The following is a 21,125-nucleotide window of genomic DNA, read 5'->3' on the forward strand; positions in this document are numbered from 1 at the left end:
ACCCGATACGCCTTGGATCGTACTGGCTCTGGGGAGGTAAGTTCTATGTCATGAGTAAGGACAGAAGTCCTACCAGGCCTCTCAGAGAACAGACCTTGAAACTCTTGTAAGAGCTGGTGTAGTTCGGTTTTCTGCTCAGGCGACAGCGGTGCTTTACTGATAAGGTCACTAATGACTTGACCGGTGTCTTCCCTGTTCGTCACTGAGCCTAGTCCCGGAAGCTCGACCGGAAGCTCTTCAGGAACGTTTACCATCATGCACACTACTGCTTCCCTTTGTCTATAAGGTTTGAGCAGATTACAGTGGTAAACTTGCTGTGCTTTCCGCTTTCCTGGCAGACTCACCACGTAGTTAACGTCCGACAGTTTCTGAACAATTCGTGCTGGGCCCTCCCACTGCACGTCTAGTTTGTTGTTTAGCGATGTGCGCAATATCATGACCTCATCGCCCACCTCAAAACGACGGGCCCTGGCGGTCCGATCATAATAAACCTTGGCCCTCTGCTGGGCCTTTGCCATTGCTTCACCTGACAACTCCTGTGCCCTTCTTAAGCGTTCGAGGAGCTTAAGCACGTACTCCACCACGACTGGGTAGTCGCCCCTGCCTTCCCACGATTCTCGAAGCATGCGAAGCGGAGATCGCAGCGAGCGACCGTACACCAGTTCAGCTGGCGAAAACCCCGTAGCTGCATGCGGCGCGGTCCTTAATGCAAACATCACCCCAGGCAGACACAGCTCCCAGTCAGTTTGATGTTCAAAACACAAGGCTCTCAACACGCGCTTCATGACGGAGTGGAGCTTCTCAACGGAATTCGACTGTGGGTGGTACACTGAGCTGTGTAACAGCTTTACCCCACACCTTTCGAGAAAAGTTGTCGTCAAAGCGCTAGTAAACACTGTGCCCTGATCTGATTGGATTTCCGCAGGAAAACCAACTCGCGCAAATATGGACAGTAGTGCATTGACTATCTCAACTGAGCTGAGTTCTTTAAGCGGCACTGCTTCAGGGAACTTTGTCGCTGGGCAGATCACAGTCAAAATGTGTCTGTACCCCGTGGCTGTTACCGGCAGAGGTCCCACTGTATCAATAACGAGCCGTCTAAAAGGCTCCGTAATGATAGGTACCAACTTCAACGGCGTCCTCGATTTGTCCCCTGGTTTGCCCACCCGCTGACAGGTGTCACATGTCCTCACGAAATGGTCTGCGTCCCGAAAACACCCTGGCCAATAGTACTCTTGCAAGAGACGGTCCTTAGTTTTCTTAACTCCTAGGTGTCCGGACCACGAACCCCCGTGCGACAAGCGCAACAGATCCTGACGATAGCATTGAGGAACGATCAGCTGATCGAACTCCACTCCCCTGCGGTCTAGATACTTCCGGTACAGCACTCCACCTCTTTCCACAAAGCGAGCATTTTTCTTGGCGATACCTTCCTTGATAATGCAGCGTATGTTTTCTAGGCTGCCATCCTTCTTTTGCTCGGCTATCAAAGCCGACCGGCTGACTTTTAGCAACCTATCAAGTCCGTCTGACGCAGGCGCGATGAGCAGATCTGCAGATAGCTCTTCTAATTTTCCCGTGTCGGGCATTTCCTCTCCAGCATCTGGTGCCTTTAACGTTACAGACTCAATTTTATTCAGTTCGGGCGTGCTCTGAATATCAGCTTGCTGCGCCTCTGACCCCTTTTCATTGTTTGATAACGTCGGCCCCGCAACTACCGCCTTTGCAGCGAGCTCCCGAACCTTCGATCTGGTTAAGGCCTGAACGCTAGCCTCACCAAACAAAAGCCCCTTCTCGAGCAGGAGGTGATCGGACCTGTTCGAAAATAGGTACGGGTACTGGGGGGGCAGCATAGATGACACTGCGGCCTCCGTCTCAAGCGCTCCGAAAGGTCCTTCGATAAGCACCTTTGCTACCGGCAGACACACGCTATGAGCTTCCACGGCTTGCTTGATCCATGCGCACTCGCCCGTGAACATATGGGGTTCTACGTAAGAGGGGTGAACTACATCCATCGTAGCTGCGGAATCGCGAAGCACTCGGCACTCTTTCCCGTTCACGAGGAGGTCTCGCATGTAAGGCTCGAGAAGCTTCATGTTCTCGTCAGTGCTGCATATTGACAAAAACACAACTTTTGTTTTTGTTTCTGGACACTGCACCGAAAAGTGACCCGGCTTCTGGCACGTATAACAAACGCGCGCTTGCCTCATCTCGAACCGTTTTCTGCGTTTGGCTGCCGCCGTCTCCTTTCGTTCGTTTTGCCGCCGTCTCCGCCGTCTCCTTTCATCCGCACTACGTGTGTCGCCCCTTTCTTTTATGGGTGTGAACTTTGGCCTCTCAAACTTCGAGCCAAATTCACCCTTTTGACCGTCCTTAGCCCCGCGAGCCCGACGCGTCACAAACTCCTCGGCTAGCTCAGCGGCTTTAGCCACCGTACAAACGTCTGGCCTATCCAAGACCCAGTACCGCACGTTCTCAGGTAACCGACTATAAAACTGTTCTAGCCCAAAACACTGCAGAACTTTATCGTGGTCACCGAACGCTATCTCTTCTTTGAGCCACTCTTGCATGTTTGACATAAGCTTGTAGGCAAACTCTGTATATGACTCATTCTTGCCTTTCTCACTTTCCCGAAACTTCCGACGGAACGCCTCCGCTGACAGCCTGTACTTTTTTAGCAGACTCGATTTCACTTTGTCGAAATCCTCTGCCTCCTCTCTATCCAAGCGAGCGACTACGTCGGCCGCCTCGCCGGGTAACAAAGTGAGCAAGCGCTGTGGCCACGTTTCCCGAGAGAACCCCTGCTTCTCGCACGTTCGCTCAAAGTTAACCAGGAACAAACCAATGTCCTCTCCAAGCTTAAACGGCCGCATCAGGTCAGTCATTTTGAACAATACGCGTTCTCCTGCACCGTGTGCCTGACTTCCATTACGAGCGCGTTCGATCTCTATCTCGAGACGCTTCATTTCCAAAGCGTGTTGACGGTCACGCTCTTGTTGCTCTCGCTCTTTCTGTTCTTTACGTTCACGCTCATCTTTCTCTTTCTGTTCTTTAAGTTCGCGCTCCTGTCTTTTTACAGTCTCCCTCTCCTCAATGGTCTCAAGGCATTCCGACAGCTCGTCATCCTCAGCTTCTAACTCAAGAATAGCCCTCAGCAGTTCTGGTTTTCTGAGTTTGTCTGAGACATCCAGACCCAACTCTCTTGCAAGCTCCAACAATTTCGGTTTGCGCAACGACTTCAAATCCATGGCTGCTCTGAATGCTGCTTTCTCTACTGCCTACTATTGTCTTGCCGCAATCTAACCCGGCAGCAACGACAACCACAATTACCAGCTCTGTTTCTGACACTAACAAAAGCCTGGCAAAGCTCAGAAGAAGAAAGTCCCGCACTCACCAAACCTCGCAGCCAAGAATTCAGCGCAGTCGTTCCGCTGCAGGCAACCAGTCATCACACAGGGCTCGTTGCACTGCTCCCGGATGGTCGTTGAGCTGCTCAGCATACAGTCAACTGCATCTCTTCGCTGCTGGCCTCCGTTGTCGCGATCTCACCGCTGGCAGACAGTTGTTGTAAATCGCGCCGCTTGCGCGAGTTGATGGGAGCTCGGCGCTGACGCCCGTTGTTGCACCTGGGTCGCAAGCCCCAAGGGTAGCGTTGGCCTGGCGGCCTGGGGTACAACTGGAAGCATCCGAAGGTCCCGGCAAAGCATGAGTCGACTGGTAACAACAAAACAACTTGTTTATTCTAACATCGCAAAGAGTTGGCGGTCAGGTTGACCGAAGTAGAGAGACGGGAGTGCACTTTACTCAACAGAAGAAATCGGAGCCCTCCTTTTGGCGTCCGGGGGCAGCTGCTTTTATACTCTCGCAGTTGAGGGCAAGAAGGAACCCCTCTATAGACGAGCACGTGACGGTGCCGCTCGGGAACAATGGGGAGGAGAAGGTGGCTCACACGTCGTGTCGGCGCCTGTCGGGCACAATGGGGAGGAGAAGGTGGCTCACACGTCGTGTCGGCGCCTGTCGGGCACAATGGGGAGGAGAAGGTGGCTCACACGTCGTGTCGGCGCCTGTCAGACCCCTCGCTTCACAGTTGTTGGGAGCTCCTCTCCCCGGCTGCCGCGCTTCGACAAGCGTGGGCACCAATATGCACATACACTCACACACGCACATGAAGACACGTGGCATTGGAACATGCCTGGACGCGCTTGGCAGGGAGGCGTAGCGGCGGCGCCGAACGGGCCAAAATGTCTGCCGCTTTGGAACGAAGCCCCGGCGTCCGTTGCATCCGCGCCGGCTTTACCGCGCGTCGTAGGCGAAATGTAACACTGGGGAGAACAGGTTTATTCGCGTGCCGTTAAAATTTTTACGTTGCAGTGTAACGTTGTCGATCTCTTTCGGCACATATACGATGTCACTCTGCCACCTCTTCTTCCCAGAGGATCTGTCTTAGCGAGATTTTAACCTTCTGTTGCGCGCTGTCGCAATTTCCGACCAGCCACCGCAATTTAAGCAAGAGAAAGTGGGCCAATCCCAGACGCCGGCACATTTGTGCTCATCATGTGCCCACTTCTGCGTATTCCTCTCCTCTTAAGGGGTCAGTCAATTCGATAAGAAAAACTTGTCACTGTAGGCAATGCTATTCGTTTTGAAATCAAACAAAGCTGGTCTCCTATAAACGAGGATAATCTTCCTTGGGTGGTTCAGAGTACGCTGTGGTTCACCTCCCTGTATTTAGGCTGGCGGTTACGTAAATTGTAAGTGAGAAAATTGGAATAAAAACTGATTCAAATAATTTTACTTTATGGGGCTCTTGATTTAAAACTCGTACAGAGTTTCTTTACCCTTCTTTCCCTATTTTTATTCAGGGTTCTGCTATTTGATAATCAGGAACGCTATAAACAGCGTTCACAATTGTTTTTATACGGTAACTTTCTGGCGCATTTTTTTTTTTTGCTTTTCTCCTCTTTTCAGAATGTACGCTGTGGCTTCGTAACACGACCAAGAACTCTGTTTCGAAGAAATGTTTTAAGGCGCACGCCAAACTCTGTGCAAACGGTGTTTCGCTGTATGACAAAAATACCTGCGGAGACTTTTAAGCATTTAGAAATAATGAAAAAAATATCGAAAAAAACAAGCAAACATCGTACCCATGTTCAAAATGTCAGCAGCGTGAGAATGAATTCCCAAATAAACAAAATTGTGTCAAGTGGGCGGACGGATCACCGTTTTTTTTCATTTTGCTGTTCATGTGAACAGGATTGCGGAAATGAGAAAAGTAAGTGCTTCAAACGAACCTTTCGTCATATGTCATTTCTGTCATGTTCCATGCAATATGCGTGCACACTCAGAAAATGGAGCGACGCTGGGTTCACTCTTGGGCTCTGGTGTCGCCTGCCTATGAAGAAGACAGAGAGCGCTCCTCATAAGCACATGGAGCTGTTCGTTCCGATTTGCTCTATTGTTACACAATTCAACCCAAGATGGACAACTCAAATTAATAAAAAAATTAGAAGACTGTTCTTAAGGGAGGGTTTTTCATTAGCGCACCCGACTTGTCCCCCCCCCCCCCCCCTCCCACCATCAATAGGGAGGAGGCGGGGGACGTAGCTGCTCCTCTATTTGAACTACACAAACTCTTCTGATCTTTTGTGCTTACGCTGTTCACACATCAGAAAAGCTTTCGGTCGATCTGACTGAAGCAAACCGCTACAATTGGCCTTGTGCTCTCAAGTGGCAAATTTTGCAGAAGCAGAATAAATGCACCTTTCGCTAGGGATCAATCGATCGACCACTGCCTTTCCACCAAGGCGTGCAGAAGGCCTTCCTACCTAGTCCAATAGCAAGGACGCAAGCATATGGTTGCGCACGTGTTGTATGAAGCAGTGCCTTTGCTCTGCTTCGCTCTCAGCCGTAACCATGGCCTAGGCGAGCACCCGCGCGTATTAGTTTTCCCTCAGGAGTGACAGCCGCACATCGCGAGAACGATGTGTGGACGCTTCACGATAGCAACTCCTAAAGCGTTACACAGTACCGACGGCGTTAAGCTGCTGAGCGCGAGGTTGCAGGTTCGACTGCTAGCTGAGGCGGCCGCATGCCGATGGGGGCAGAGTTCAGTAAGGATTGTCTGCTTAGGCTTAGGTGCACGTAAATCAAATCCAGGTAGTCATAATGATTCCGGAGTCCCCGCCTTCTACTACGACGTCCTCCAGTACCTACTATGTAGTTTCGAGATGTTAAACCCAACTCGATTTTAGATTGAGTTGATGGCGAGTGTTCGTCCGTCAGGTAACTAGATTCTACGCCTCGTGGTGTTATCTTAAGAAAATCGGCTTTTGCTTCTCCCTTACTTTCAACTAAATTAACGCTACGGCCTTTTTTTCTTATTTACTTTAGTGTAGGCCCTTGACTACATAAGCATGATTTTCGGCGAGCTGCTGTAGAACGCACAATGGCACCGCGAGTGCCGAATAAGCGCTTACGAATAGCTATTACTACCAATAATCGCTGTCTGGTGTTACGTACAACCTTACAATCTGGCGAAAAGAAAGCAGAACGGTGGAGAGCAATCCTAGTTGTCATATCTGACTTCAATATTATCAGTGACTGCACTATATGCTAGAACAAACGTTTAGTGGCTCTTTAATGTGACCTTGGTACCGCTGTTGAACTCTCTGAAGCTACCACCCGAATATGCCATTAGTTGACCTAGGTCATTGTGTCGTCACAGACGACGGCAAGCATACAGGAAGTCCGTTCCGTATACCGCTAGAAGAGTTGAAAATTAGGACAGAGCACGTACGTACATGGAAACCCAGAGGCTATGTGGCATCGTGATCGTATCTGTTAGGCAACGAAACACGATTTTTGCTACATAAGGAAAAAAAAATTAATGACGTTTCGCTTCGTGAACGCGGGTTACGCTCAAGCGCATGGACGCCGCGAACATGTACAGCCAGCACCACCACTGTGAACTACAAACAGGAAAGACGCGAACGCGATCATGGACGCTACATTGATGTTGACGGTGCGATGCCTGTTGCTCTACAGGGAAAGCACAAGTGTTAAGATATATAGAGAAACGCCGTCAACATGCATTCACTCTAAGAACAGTTTACACCCTTTGGCTTGCCCCTTCTGCCACACAAAAATAATCGTCATCTGCATTGATGCGTTTCCTTTCTTTATCGCTGCGAGCCCAGAACTTTCCAGTAACTAATGACACGCGCGTTATCAGCATAGAACAGTTTAAACCCTTTGGAGTGCTCCTTCTGATAAGGCGCGTGCCGTTCGTCACTGGAAAGTTCCGGGCTTGCAGCGATAAAGAAAGGAAACGCGTCAAGGCAGATGACGATTATTTTTGTGTGGCAGCAGGGGCAAGCCAAAGGGTGTAAACTGTTCTTAGAGTGTTCGGTCATTCCAGCGACGCAGGCGGCGCCACGCGACCCTCCTCGGAAGCAGTCACCCGGTGATAGAAATCTGCGACGCACTTCGGCGGTTCGTTCTGGCGGTGTGCATGGACGTGCCGATGAGGAAAAACGGGAATAGTAATCACACGTGCAGAGGTCCGCAGTGCTCAAACCGTGCCGTAGCGAGTGTTGACTGCTAAGGTATCTTTAATACGTACTTCAAGTCAGGCGTAACGATCTGAGGCAGTGGAACTGCTTACGAAGCTCGTACTACATTTGTATGACACTGAATTGCGTACAGATGTCATCCCACTTGTCCACAGCGACTGAGCCGAGCTCTGCGCAAGGAAGAAACAAATTTTAAGAGAGGTACCGAGTTACGAAGAAGCACCTCGAAACGCAAGTTCTAAAGCTAAATTTCATTTAATTTGCTCCGCTGTACGCGGCTAGAGGCTCTAGACGAGCCCTGTCACCCCTGTACGTTAGGAGTTTCGTAAATTGTTGTATTCTACAACCGTTCTTTTCTTCAAGTTTACATTTGGATACGCACGAAAGTTTGTTTCTTACTGCACCGGATTAGTTTGTTGAAAACAAGAGTGCTTCAAAACCGACTAACGTATGTTACCGGTATGCACTTGCGTTTACTAAGCGTTTGCGAAAACACAAATATATGGCTTCATGCCCGTGAGCGTTTTCAAGGCTAATAACGACATGCTGACCTTTACAGAGCATGTACCTTCACGTACTGCGATTTTAACGCAGTGCGGCGGGCCCTTGATTGCACTCGTGTGCAGGCAGAGCGATTTGACGCCGACCTCGGCGTCTCTAGTGGAATAGTAAGCTGTTTGGCTAGTTGGTTTGGCATGATTTTTGCAAAGGGCAGCGTAGAAGCGTTGTGGAAAAAAGAGACGTGGACAGGAAAGACGCTCACATGCAACTAAGTATATTTTCAGAGACAAAACGATTTCACACAACCTAAATAGTATCGAGAAAGAACACGGTGTTGACCTTGTCTTCACAGCTCCTCTCAAGCTTTCTCGGTTGTGCTCCCTTGGAAAACGGCCATAAAAACAAGACCTATGAAAAGAAACACACGAAACCGCTCGCCTCCTGTGATACCGAAGTTGTATATCAGATACCACTGGACTGTGGAATAGTTTACATTGCGCAGACGGGGCGCAGTTTAAATAACAGGCTAAGAGAACATTCTTCATCTTAAAAGGCCCTGAGCAACTCTGCGCACCATACTGCCAACCGCCGGGATTGTGGCTGTTAGCCCTTTTTCGATTAAACCGAGATTGTAAGCAGATCTAAAGGCAGACTCGAAAGGCAAATCCTCGAGGCTGGTCCGATTCACGTTCATGCTTACCTTTTTACTGGTGCCCCGCCAATGCATCTCATGGTTAAGGAACTTATGTTTCCCACCCTTGGCTGAAGTTTCTGCACCCCCCTCCTCTGACACTCTCCCCCCATCCCGAAGTTTTTTTTTTGGTGACTTCTGTCAGGCCACTCGCATGTGCCGTTGTTGCTATAACCTGCACTATAGCTGTCATTATTGATGTAGTGATGCATGCCACGTTGTTAGGCAAATTTTATATGTACAAAAAAGCGTAAACATTTTTTTTTACAATTCTGAATGACAGCGCATACGCATTAATGTTCCTTCTGGTTTGTCTCTGAGCATATACTTTCGCTGTGAGCGTCTTTCCTTTTTTCGCCTCCTTTTTCCGCAACGCTTCTGCGTTCCCCTTTCCGAAAATCGTCTCTGATTGACATGAGCCGCAGTATATTATGAGACCTGCGTTGAATGTAGCTTCGCCTTCATTTACACACCTATGCGTCTCTTTTTCGAGAGAGAAATTATGGTTCGCAGCAAAACTAGAGGGCCTGACGTGCTTTGCTGCTCGAGACGCACACGCTTGCGAGATCGCCTTATCACCATCTCGGCAGCCATTCCGACCAACCATCGTGCCGGGTATAGTCGCTGAAATAGCACCGGAGCGTCCACACCCAAACGGAAAGGGCGCAACAACTAGTGGGCCGCAGGGAACGCTCCATTGCCACACATGCAACGAAGAGACGCCGCGAACTTGCACAGCGAGCACCGCGGCGCCTACGCGAAACGTTGTGGACGAAGGCGAGCTTTCTGGCCGAAACGCAGCCTCTTGCGTACTCCGATCTTTCGTTATTGTTTCGCACTTTTAATATTTGAGCCTGAGAAAATTTCACATAAATTACATGCGCTGTCGATGTTTTGTTACATGGCATTTGTTTGCGGGCTGTCATTCTCCCAATTCCGAAGAATAACTTTATAAAGGAAGCACGACAAAGCTTGAGCCAATGCAGTACCGTATAGAATAGTACTTCACAGCCTCAAAGAAACGCTACGGATTGGAAGAACTGGCCAGTAAAGGTCGTATAGCATGTTGGTTTGTCCTCATCAGCTGCGGTATACAAACAAACACGAATGTTGAACGTTTGCAACTTACCACTCAATATTGTGAAGCGATTTGAAAAGCTATTATATCCCCGAGCTGTCGCTGGTTTAGAAGGATGTGGCAAGATTGACAATCTCGTTTTGCTGTTTTCTTACTGTCTTGTTAATGTTGTGAATGTGCTCTTCTCTCATTTTCTAGTGTCATAGCAACATATGTAATTTCTAGAATGAGCAAAGCGTATAGAAAATTATTGTGCTATGATATTTAGTTCATTAGAGTGATCAACACTTGATAAAGAGGCGCAGTCCGTCAGTTCACTGTACACTGACCAAGCAGACCACGTGGTTAATCAGAATATTGTGAATACTTTACACCGAAGCTGTATATGGCTGACCGATTCGTTCATGCGTCCGTCTGTCACCTGTGCGCCGAAAACTCCGGCGCAACCCCATGCGCATGCGCGAAAAAGAAAAAGAGACAGAGGCACGCGATTGGCTGCGCCAGTGGTGATGTCATTGCTCTATGTCGCAGCAGAGGGCACGCGCATCTAGCTGCTTCTCTTCGGCTCCGAAATGAACAGGCCACGCGTTATATGTATTCAAGAGGAGCAGATAGCTTTCGATCAGCAGCGCCGTGAGCAGAACCGGGAACGAGCTCGTCTACGCTGTGCCGATGCTACAGCCCGGGCACAAGAACAGGCTCTTGCAGCGTAAGCAGCAACTGCGTACCGAGAATCCGGCAGCCAACCAAGCTATCGTTTATTGAACCGTCGGGATTGATAAAAACCGGGGTTGCATGTTTCAGCTTCGCTGGTTAACTATCTGTACGGCGTGCTTGGGCGATGGTTTTTATGAGCAATTTAGTCCTAAGGCCATGCAATGTTTCATGTCATAATCCAGAAACAGACATGATCTCTTCAAAAAAACATCACAGCCGTCTATTGCGTACGCAGCGGTGAGAATTTTTTAGGGCGAAAGCCTTATATGGCTTTTTACGCGGCGTCTAGTCCGGCGAGACAAAAGATATCAGGAATTGCTCATACCCCCGTGAGCAAGCAAAAATGCAAAAGCTTTATTTATTTATTTATTTATTTATTTATTTATTTATTTATTTATTTATTTACATTGCTATTGCTCTCGATTGAGAGCATAACAGGTGGGAATATTGAACGTACATTGTACAAAAATAAAAATAAATATGAGTGAACAAACTAAAGAAAGAAAGAACGAAGGAAGAAACTCAGTGCTCTTCCACTCTGTGAAGAAGGATGAGCAGCAAAGCTGTTTATGTGGGACCTTTAATGGCGAATTGCGCCTCCACCGCGGGTCGGCCCAGTATAGCACAATCTTCGGGATCGGCGCACTTGTGGGGAGTGCTTACCGCCTGCTACCCCTCTGCCACGGGTCGGCCTGGCATTTCACAATCTTCAGCATGGACCCACCTCTGGGGAGTGCGTAACGTCTGCTTCACCACTTCCGCGGGTCGGCCCGGTATTGCACTATCTTCGGGGTCGGCCCACGTATGAAAAATTGTTGTACGTGCGGAATCGACCCGCCAGATCCTAGCAATACCCACCTTCGCTGTAGAATGGCAGAAAGCCTCAAATGGCTCCTTGCAATGGCTCATGCCCGAAGAAAGCGCCGTCTAGACCAGTGAGACAAAAATATCATCTGACCCGGGCATCCAAAACCAACTCGTCCAGTTGAGCGAGGATGCCACCAGGACCAACGGACTCCTGGCTGATGCCTGGGGAGGAAGAAGGAGCGACTCTATCTCGCGCCATAATTCTAAGCAGACACAATAAAAGTTTTCTCTCTCTTTCTGGCCACTCTTGACCCAGCCTGTCACACCATACTGAGCGATTCTCGCGCAGCAATCAACAACTACAAGAAAGGTCGTATTTCTCAGCAATCACTCCGTATCTTACGACAAGCCCTGCATTCGCTTGAAAATCAAATCACCCTCGTCTGGATGCCAGCACACGCCGGCGTTGTCCACCCGCACCTCACCAACCTCAACGAGGTTACACACTCCGTAGCACGAGGACTAGTCAACCGTGCCGGAGACGGTGCTGGTGCACCCACAGGACGCGACCGCCTTACAACATACAACGACCTTGTGAAATCATTTTACCTCGCAAGAAGAACCTTCCCCACCCTTCACCGCAAGTTAAAAAGGGCACAGGCAACCACCCTTCGCCTGTTACAGACGAATACATACCCCTGCCTCACATGCTATCACACTATATACCCCGACATCTACCCGAGCCAGACGTGCAAGGTCTGTAAAACTGAATCAGCAACACTCCCCCACATGCTATGGGAGTGCTAACGTCAATACCCAGACCTTAATCCCGTGACCCTCTCGTCGAGATGGCACGCCGCCCTGCGCAGCTCCCATCTAGACGACCAACTCTGGGTGACCCGGCAGGCCTACGAAGCGGCGAAGAGGCAAGACCTCGACGTCCCATCGTGGGAGGCCTAGGCCCAGCCGACTGAACTGCTGGTGCTAATTAATGTTCTCTCTCTCTCTCTCTCTATCTCTCTCAGGAATGGCTCATACCCCCGTAAGCAAGGAAAAATGTCATGGCTGAATATGAATGAAGAAACGAAAGAAAGAATCAAAGAAGGAACGAAAGAAACAAAGAAAGCAAGAGCGAATGGAAGAAAGAACGAAAGAACGTTTAGTTAGCGCATTAGGTGCTCGCATGAGTCGTTAAGGACGTCGACATACAACGTTATACGTTTACCTCACACTGCGGCTCGTTATGCCTTGCGATACTACTGACCCGTCTGATGATATAACTTAATGCATTGCCGCGTGTGCAGCAGGCTTTCGCCTTCCAGTGTTACAGGAGTGTAACATGCGGCCGAACTTCTTTTATGTATTCATTCACGGAGCCTACCATTTTCAAAACAACCTATGTAAAAAATACATCAAACTTTTTTACAGCAGAAGTTGATTTCTAGCACTCTTATGTGTATAGTAATTATAATTGCAGGGATGTTACGAAAGAGTGATTGGCGATAAATCATCTCTGTGGATTTTCTACTTGTGGTTAGCATACCACAAGTTCGCCAGCATTGGTGCATGTTAAAAAAACAAAAAGAGATACGAAAATACGATACATCCCAAAACGAATAACACTATAACGACAATATTATCGTAAATCGATCATTTTTCTCCTTTTACCCCCTCTTTTACCGTTTGCCCTGGAGCCTGTTAAAACATAACGGAATGACATAAAAGGTTAACGTAAAACATAAACGAAATGCCATAAGAGTTCCTTTACTTCACTACAAAAACATGTATATTTGCAGTAAAAATGCGTTGTTTTACAGTGAAATCGGAAATTATCGTCAAGGCGCAGGACGACGTGCACAACGCTTAACAATACCCACAACACTCAAGAGCGGCTGAGCCAACCTAGCAGCTGTCAGCCTTTTTGCCGTCTCGGACGAAATCGCTAGACTTTGCAACAGACGTAAGGGAAAGGGAAAATCTTTCCTAAGCGCGATTAAGGTTGCTTTATTAATGCGTTAGCACTTTTGGGGTACTTCACGGCCTTTGCGTGGGCCAACTATCCATCTATGTTTGCATCTTTCTGTCTCGGTATGGTTGTATCTATCCGTTTCCCCGGTTACCTGAATCGCTGAGTAGTCCTTAATAGAATGAGAAGTGCGTCGGGCTGCTGTGGCGGAGAAAACAGGATCCGGAAACAACCATTACACCACTTTGGATCACTGAGTACGTGGCAGCTTGTACATACGTGCTGCTTTTCAATTAACCTCTTTCACGCCCGCGTGGGTTATTGCAAACACGGGACTGGGTATATACTACTTACTTAGAATAACTTTGAGGCCGACATGGAGCACTGGGTATGTGCCGCTTGCTCTGTGCTTCAGTGAACCTCTTTGAGCCAACGTGAGTCGCTGGGTGTGCATGGGTGTGTACGGCACATAGCCAGTGACCCAAGTTGGTATCAAAACGATTCACTGGAGAGCGCCATGGGCCGAGTGCCACGTGTCCAGTGCTGCATCCCCAGTTACGCACACCCACGTCAAGGTGTGTTTAGAACAAGTTTATTCAACAAGGGACCATGGGCCCTATAACGTAAAACTATTCCAATATGTTTCTATTCCAATCTCCTGACGTCAAATTTGCGTAACCACCAACGCAAGCACCGGGCGGTCACCCGCGGGGTTGTCTGAGCAGACCAATCAAACGCTCTCCTCGTTCATAAGATGTCACTTTTATTTGCTTGAAAAACGAATAACATTGCCTACACTGAGCGGCTTGTCGTATTTAATTGGCTGACAAGAGGCGAAGAGAACGCTCAAGTGGAGAGGGATTCGATGGGGCCGAGCCACTGCACTGAAAGTCGATAACCGGATGAAGAGGGTGGTGCCGGCCTTTACGATTGGTCGGCTTTCCCTTACTTAGCTTGCGGTGGCTGGACGAAAATCGCGGCGGCATGCAACGGAAGCTCAAGAATGTTGCTAAAACGGACTCTCAGCAAAGAAGAGTTGGCAGAATGACGGGGTAAACGTGCCGAAAGTGCTCAAAAACGTTACGCGGCCACGCAAGAAGTTTTATTATACGCAAATACACCCATGCTCTCCGGCAGGTGCGAGTAGCCAGCGTCTGAGCGATCGGCGGCAGCCATCTTCTATTCCTTTCGGAACGGGACAGCCTGCGGCTATTCCGAAGAAAATTCAGTTTTGTTCGGCATATTAATGCATCTTTATCGCGTGCACGTCACTTTGACGCGGTGAGTTCTTGCGGTTTTGTGACGTCGCGTGACAGGCAGGTGAAGTGGGTGCAGCCCGAAAACTTTTTACCAATAGCCGAGGGCTAATGGCGAAAAGGGGTCGAATCAGAAATAACTGTTTTTCTTTTTTCTCACAAATGATGCATAATCAGTGTGTACACATCATATCAGATGGGGAGGTGTCGCAGTTTTCGTGACGTCGCGTGGCAGACAGGTGAAGTGGGGGTGGTCGAAAGAAGTTTTTGACCAATCGTGGAGGGTTGATAGCAGAATTGGAATAGAAAAGTTTGGAATAGTTTTACGTTATAGCGCCCCATATCAACACTGAATCACAATCACGGCAAAATTCCGCTAGGACGATCACATATACAAAGTACGAAGCATTGTATACACGGCACGTTTTCAAAGAAGTGTCCGAGTCCTCTCTCACTAAGACATAGCCATATAGACCCACGCAACGCACAGTTACACAGAAACTAATTGTCAGGGTGTATAAAATGATGTTGATATATACAGTGTACAAAATGGTTATAGAGATCCGTTGAAGAGCGGCACATGGGCACACAGTGCCACCTACTCAGTGATCCAAGTTGGCCCGACGGTTGCTTTCGAACCCTGTTCCCTCAGTGCAGCAGCCCGATGCGCGACACAGTCGACCCAGGTTGGTGGAAGAACTGTTGGAGATAAATATTCAGACACCGGATAGGGCGGGAAGCATCAAAAGAATGCTAATCGCAATAAACTATTGGCCTGCATAAAATTCCGGCAAAAGGTATTCCTTGAAATTATGCGATGCTGGGCAGAACTGAACCCGCGCTGCGCATTTACATTCGCTCGCCTGTGCAGCCGGTCGACTGCAGCGCCGCCCCCGCGGCACCAAAGGGAACTATATATCTAGGTAACTTTTCGCCCTAGGGGAGTCTAGGTCCCTAGTTGTTGTGTAAAAAACGCGCCTAGCTCCTGAAACGCCCTAGTCCCCATGCGCGCGCCACGGGGCCCATAGAAATATGCGCTAGCGCAGGGTTTGTGTCAACTCGCCGGAGCAACAGGGTGGGAGTTTCATTGCGCGTGCACGCAAGCAGCGCGACCACGAACGAAGCGATACCAAGGTGGAACAGCGGATTTTACGGCAATCGAAGCTGTGTGTGTGTGTGTGGGTGGGTGGTGTGTTTGTGACGCGCTTGGTGTGTGCAAAGAGCAATTAAGTTGCGTGTGTGACGAATGTGTATGCTCAAAATAGCACGACCACGAACGAAGGTGGAATATCGCGTTTTGGCGTTTGGTGTGCGCAGAGCAGTCGAGTTGCGTGTGTGACGCGTTTGTTCGCGCAAACAGCACGACCACGAACGAAGCGATGCAAGGTGGAACAGCGCGTGTTGCACAATCGAGTTGTGTGTGTGCGTGCGTGTGTGTGACGCGTAAAGAGCACGACGACGATCGTCTTCTAAAACTGCGCCAGAGCAAACCGAATGTTGAGTACTACATACGTACTGCGCGGGCGTTAAAACTAGAGAAACACGGGATTGCGACGCGACCAGCCGCAGTGTATAGGACTGTACGTACGTACGTACGTTTTTGTAATGTGGTCAATCTTAAAAGGACGATGGCATTTCTGCACCGGCGGAGAAGTGGGAAATCGTGATTAAATTTGGCCGATCATTGTCAAAAGCAAAGGCTTACCCTTAATTAGGGGTTATCCCCTACCTTCTACTGAAACTGCAGCCTCCAGTAGTCTTCGTGCACTTTTGTAGTCCTGACACCATACGACGATACCCTCTGACGTGGGGCCCAGACTACTGGAGAGCTGGTTGATCAAGCTTGCACTTAACCTTTTGTTCTTTGATTATGCTACAGTGCTAGAGCGTAGTTTCTTGCTATTAGTAAACAGGCAAGACAACAAAGCATTGCTACTCTACTCCTGTTGTGGCTCTTCAGTCAATGACACTAGAGGGGAAAGGAATCGAGATCCAAGCCAAGTGGCAAATTGTGTTTAGTCAGTCTTAAACACCCTTAACTCAATGTTTTAAATGCCTGTGTGGTTGATACCTTGTCTAGTGGAACTTCTTGCCATCCCCAAAATGTGCATAGCACCAGAGGTATAGTTTGACAGCTGTAAGCAGTGCAATTAAGGGAGTGCAGTACCTGTATTGCAGCTTTACACCGGCTAAGATATTGAAGCTTGGGAGTATGTTCATATTTCTCATCTATAGTGTGGCAAGAACTTGTAATCCGCCCTCAAGTTCTGCTGGAGCACAAGCTACTGTTGCTCTTTTGTGCAGCTAGTGTCAGCAGACAAGCTTGCAGTATTGCTAGATAGAAAAGCACTTAGGCTTCACGACCATCCAAGTCATAAATGAATAAGTGCATGGCTAGAAGTTGTAAATTGCAAGAAACAGTTCAAATGCCATTGAGCATAGTTGCGCTATTGCAATGTATCCTTCGGAGCATTGTACGAGCCATGGTAGTTCCCACATTGTGTTGAGTGCCACACCAGTGACATATGATAATGATGCTAGCGTGATCCAGTGTGGCTGTACTTTAATGTATAAAAACTTTTCATGTGTTTTAGATTATATTTAGCGCAGTATCTGAAAGTTTATGCGCAGAAGATGATAGCTGACCTTACAGCCATGTTTTTTATACAGTCCTTCACTTTCCATCAACTTCAGCAAATCATTGAAGCTCCAAAATAACACATTTAATATTGGTACTCAGATTGAACAGTTTCAGTTCTATGTCTATGTTTCAGAGAACTGGACCAAACTTGAAGAATGAAAATTTAGCTACCTATTGATGCTGTAGCTTTAGGCTCTGCAGGAACCATTTATCTGCAGCACCCAACTTATCCCGTATTTGACGGATCATGATAGATGTGTGAAGAAGCAAGAGTGTTATGCAGAACAGTTTTCCAGAGGTAATGAACCTCTCCCATATAATTCATAAATAACTGGAAGGTTTCTCCTAAGGAAATGTTCGTGCTCTGCACTGTAACATTGACAAGTACCTCCCTAAGATAAGGTGATAAAGAGAGCTTGTTTTATGAATGTGTTGTATTTCCACAATTTTGACATGGCATAAGTGAGGCCCAAGGCGTAAATGGTACTGCGTGCTGCACTTATTGTACAGATCAATAGTAGCCAATCAATAGCCATTTTATTGAAGATGCAAACTGGATCATATCCTAGGGCCAATTCACTGTCAATGAAAACTGTTATACTGGCTTCCTGCACTGTTTATTGATCATGGACTTCTTTTTGAAGTGCGATTGAAGTCCCTCAATATCTTAAACTATGAATTGCAACTGGGAGAATGTGTCCATTCATTAGGACCACACTTTTTGTCTTTAGCTCTCATCATTGTAAACATCTTCATAATGAGAGGAACCTCAGACGAAATGCTTTTTTTCCTGGCATCCTTCTTCTGCCTTCTTTGTAAGCACAAACTATGGACATGTAAACAAGGTAATTTTGCATTTACCCTGCCTACAAGTGCCTCTTTTGACATTCATGCCTGTATTGCCTTTTCAGTGCCACTGAACCACTGAACAGTAATGACGAAAGCATTGTGCGGAAATATGCAAGGTGATCAGGAAATGTAAAATGAGTCATACCCCCGATTGTAGCAAACTGTTGCAGAGAAAACCCATGCACGTTTCTCGGAAAGTCTTCACAAACCTATCACATGCTTCAGACTGCTCCTGTGGTTCAGATGTCTGCGATAACACGTAAAAGTAGGTTCTCACGGGCACATCTATTCTCTAGTTCATGAAGTCTTCATTCCAGAGAGCCTCACCATGCCGCAACACGAACCCCCGTATTCATAAATGCATCTTAACTTGAAGCCCATGCTTGACTCGATTTAAATGACGCCTGTCATGAACACACCAAAAGAAACACAATGAGCATCTTGGGCGCGTTCACACCATGCGTCATTTATATCAAGTCAAGCATGAGCTTTAATATGTATTGCTGAATACGGTGGTAAGACTTGATAAAGTTTGCTATTATTTATTTGTCCAATGTTTCAGTTTTCTCATCAAGAATATCTAGCTTTTTCTGAATGCTACCAATTTTTGCTTCATTCTCCTTTTCACCACATGTGCTTCATGGCAATCTCTTTCTCCTTTCCCATGCTGTTGGCCAACGTGCAAGTGTTGTCTATGCACTAGACAGTTACGATGTGGTCAGCAGGCTTTGAATTTCTCTCTTTGCTTTTGTGATCAAGTCTGCCTGACCATTAGATTACTGTATACAATGAAAACAAAGCCTTTTTTTTTCATGAAATGGGCAAGCACTTGCATCTCTTGCAAAGGATCTTTCAGTAAAGTTTTTCGTTCCTGCAATCACACTGAACATGCACGTCCATCATAATTTTTATGTATCTAAAACGCACCGCCAGAAAGAGTAACAAAAAGCAGCTATACTTTCAGATAGCACTTGTGGCTAAGAAAGCAACCCAAGACCAATTATGGATGGTCTCCATTTTTTTTTTTTTTCAACATGTAAGGAGCATTGTGCACACACCTCTCAAGCATAAAGGCAGCACGTATGAGCCATGATGCCTCAATAGCTCCCATGTCTGATCACCCAAAAGAAGGCAGGCCAAACATAAAATTTGTTTTTTGGAAATTCCGTTTATTATAGCTAAAATTTTATCTTGAAAACACAAAAAGTAGTCTTCATTTCAAGACCGTGCAACCTCTGGCTGTATATTGCAGAGCATGAAAACATGAAAATATACTAAATTGAAATAGCAACAGCAAAGAAACACTGGCTTCCATCTTCTGCAATGCAGAAGAGAGTGACACTGTACACGGTAATCCAAAGTATGGACCCAACTTGGTCGTAGCATACATGCTCTGTGCTGATGTAACTTTAATTAGAACTGAAGTGTGGCATCCACTACTCGCCTGTGTCATCAAAGGCCATTTCATGTTGCCACACATTCTTTATCTGCTACCTGAAAAGATTACATTACACCATGAAGATGACAAAGCTCACATGCATTAAAGGAAAATTGGTTGGCTATCTTGTCTCCCACACAACTCCGCCAAATACATGCAATTAGTGTAAGTATGCTAGTTCCTTGCACTGTTTCCCATAAGATCTTTGTTGAAGGTACTGGGTAACAATATCTCAATCACTTCACAAACTGTGGAGATTATTGTTAATTTTTAAAGCAAACAGCTTTATTTGCCTCTTGACAGCACATGGCATAATTTGTTTAATGTAAAAGGTTGAAGCAATTCATCGGCATGTGCTTCACAATGTGCCTTGCAAAGATTCCTCATTAACAAATATACTGTTTCGAGAGTTTTCATTTCAGTTTGCTGACACAATGACAAGAGACAGGAGGGAAGCTATGAAGCTGCTTTTCTCTCCACACCAAAAGCCAGCACCTATAGACTCTGCTAAAGATGTACTTCTCAAAATCTGGCTACTCCTTGACCAATCCGTGCAAAAATGTTAAATACGCGAGTCAGAAGTTATGTCAATCAGGCTGCTGCCACTCAAAGGGCAAAGCTCCTTGAAACAGCAAAGCCCAAAAAACAAGGAAATAAGAGCATGTGCGAACGTTTCATACTTTATAATGTAGAATAAAGATTTCACCAACGCCAGGAATGACACTCATTAGTGCCAGCGGGAACATCGTCTTGAGAATGGCTCCTTGATTTGGATTACATATTTCAACTAACAATTCTGCTGTATTGATTTACAGGTTGTATTTATGAAATCAGCAGCAATTCTGCTCGTACAGTTTGAGAAATATGCCAAAATTGATGCATGGTTCTTTCACATAAGAATTTGAAGGACAAATTCTAGGAAGCGTTACAAAGGCAGAAACAGTGTTCGAAGGTGTCAGAATGAGGGCCATGAAATGAGGTCCTTGACTAACCGAACAGTGCCGCTGCTGCAGTCATTTTAAGCATGAAATGCTTTTAGCTCCTGTTGTCAGCCACCTTCAATGAACCAAAAGCCAGAGCCATTATCCTGGCACTCAAACCAGCTCATCCGGCCAAACAGTCAAGACTGCAATACATATGCTAGTTACTTCCCAAACATGTTAAAAAAATATTGCTTTTGAGATCTAAATATTTGCTCACAATATCACTCAAGCTGTAACTTCTAGTATGCTGAAGTTTTATTTGTCACTTCTAATAGCAACGTTCAGAGGCAGATACAAGGCACTGTACACTTGTCATTTTTTGGCACTGAGACACAGTTGCTTGTGAGAAAGACGACGACGAAGTTCGAAGGAGGCTTGTGGGCTTTTATGGGTCCGTCTTTTTCGAAGCTTCCGAGCCTTTTTTGGTCACCTAGTGGTGTAAATTTGTTATCATCGGATCCGTGAAGAAGAGAAGATTCAGCGGATACCTGAATTTGAGGTGGGCCACCCCTTTTTTGGACTTCATTGGAACTTTTGTGCTCACGCCACGCTGGCCGAGAGCTAGCGTCTGGTAGACCTAGCGCGGCATGGCAGCAATGCACGTTGAAGGGGAAGTGCTCCCGGCGG

General features: G+C 47.1%; 1 protein-coding gene across 2 annotated transcripts in view; it reads left to right on the plus strand.

Annotated features, from left to right (window-relative positions):
• The window catches only part of LOC142584220 (uncharacterized), a 28,446-nt gene extending 23,050 nt beyond the window's left edge, over positions 1 to 5,396 (plus strand). For both annotated transcript variants that reach the window (XM_075694379.1, XM_075694378.1), the window contains exon 5: positions 4,969 to 5,396. In XM_075694379.1, the coding sequence (XP_075550494.1) occupies positions 4,969 to 5,093 (125 nt within the window). In that variant the 3' untranslated portion in view covers positions 5,094 to 5,396. The remainder of the gene's footprint in view (positions 1 to 4,968) is intronic.
• The last annotated feature ends 15,729 nt before the right edge of the window (positions 5,397 to 21,125 follow it).

This window comes from Dermacentor variabilis, chromosome 6 (genome assembly GCF_050947875.1).
Source record: "Dermacentor variabilis isolate Ectoservices chromosome 6, ASM5094787v1, whole genome shotgun sequence".
NCBI classification, from domain to species: domain Eukaryota; kingdom Metazoa; phylum Arthropoda; class Arachnida; order Ixodida; family Ixodidae; genus Dermacentor; species Dermacentor variabilis.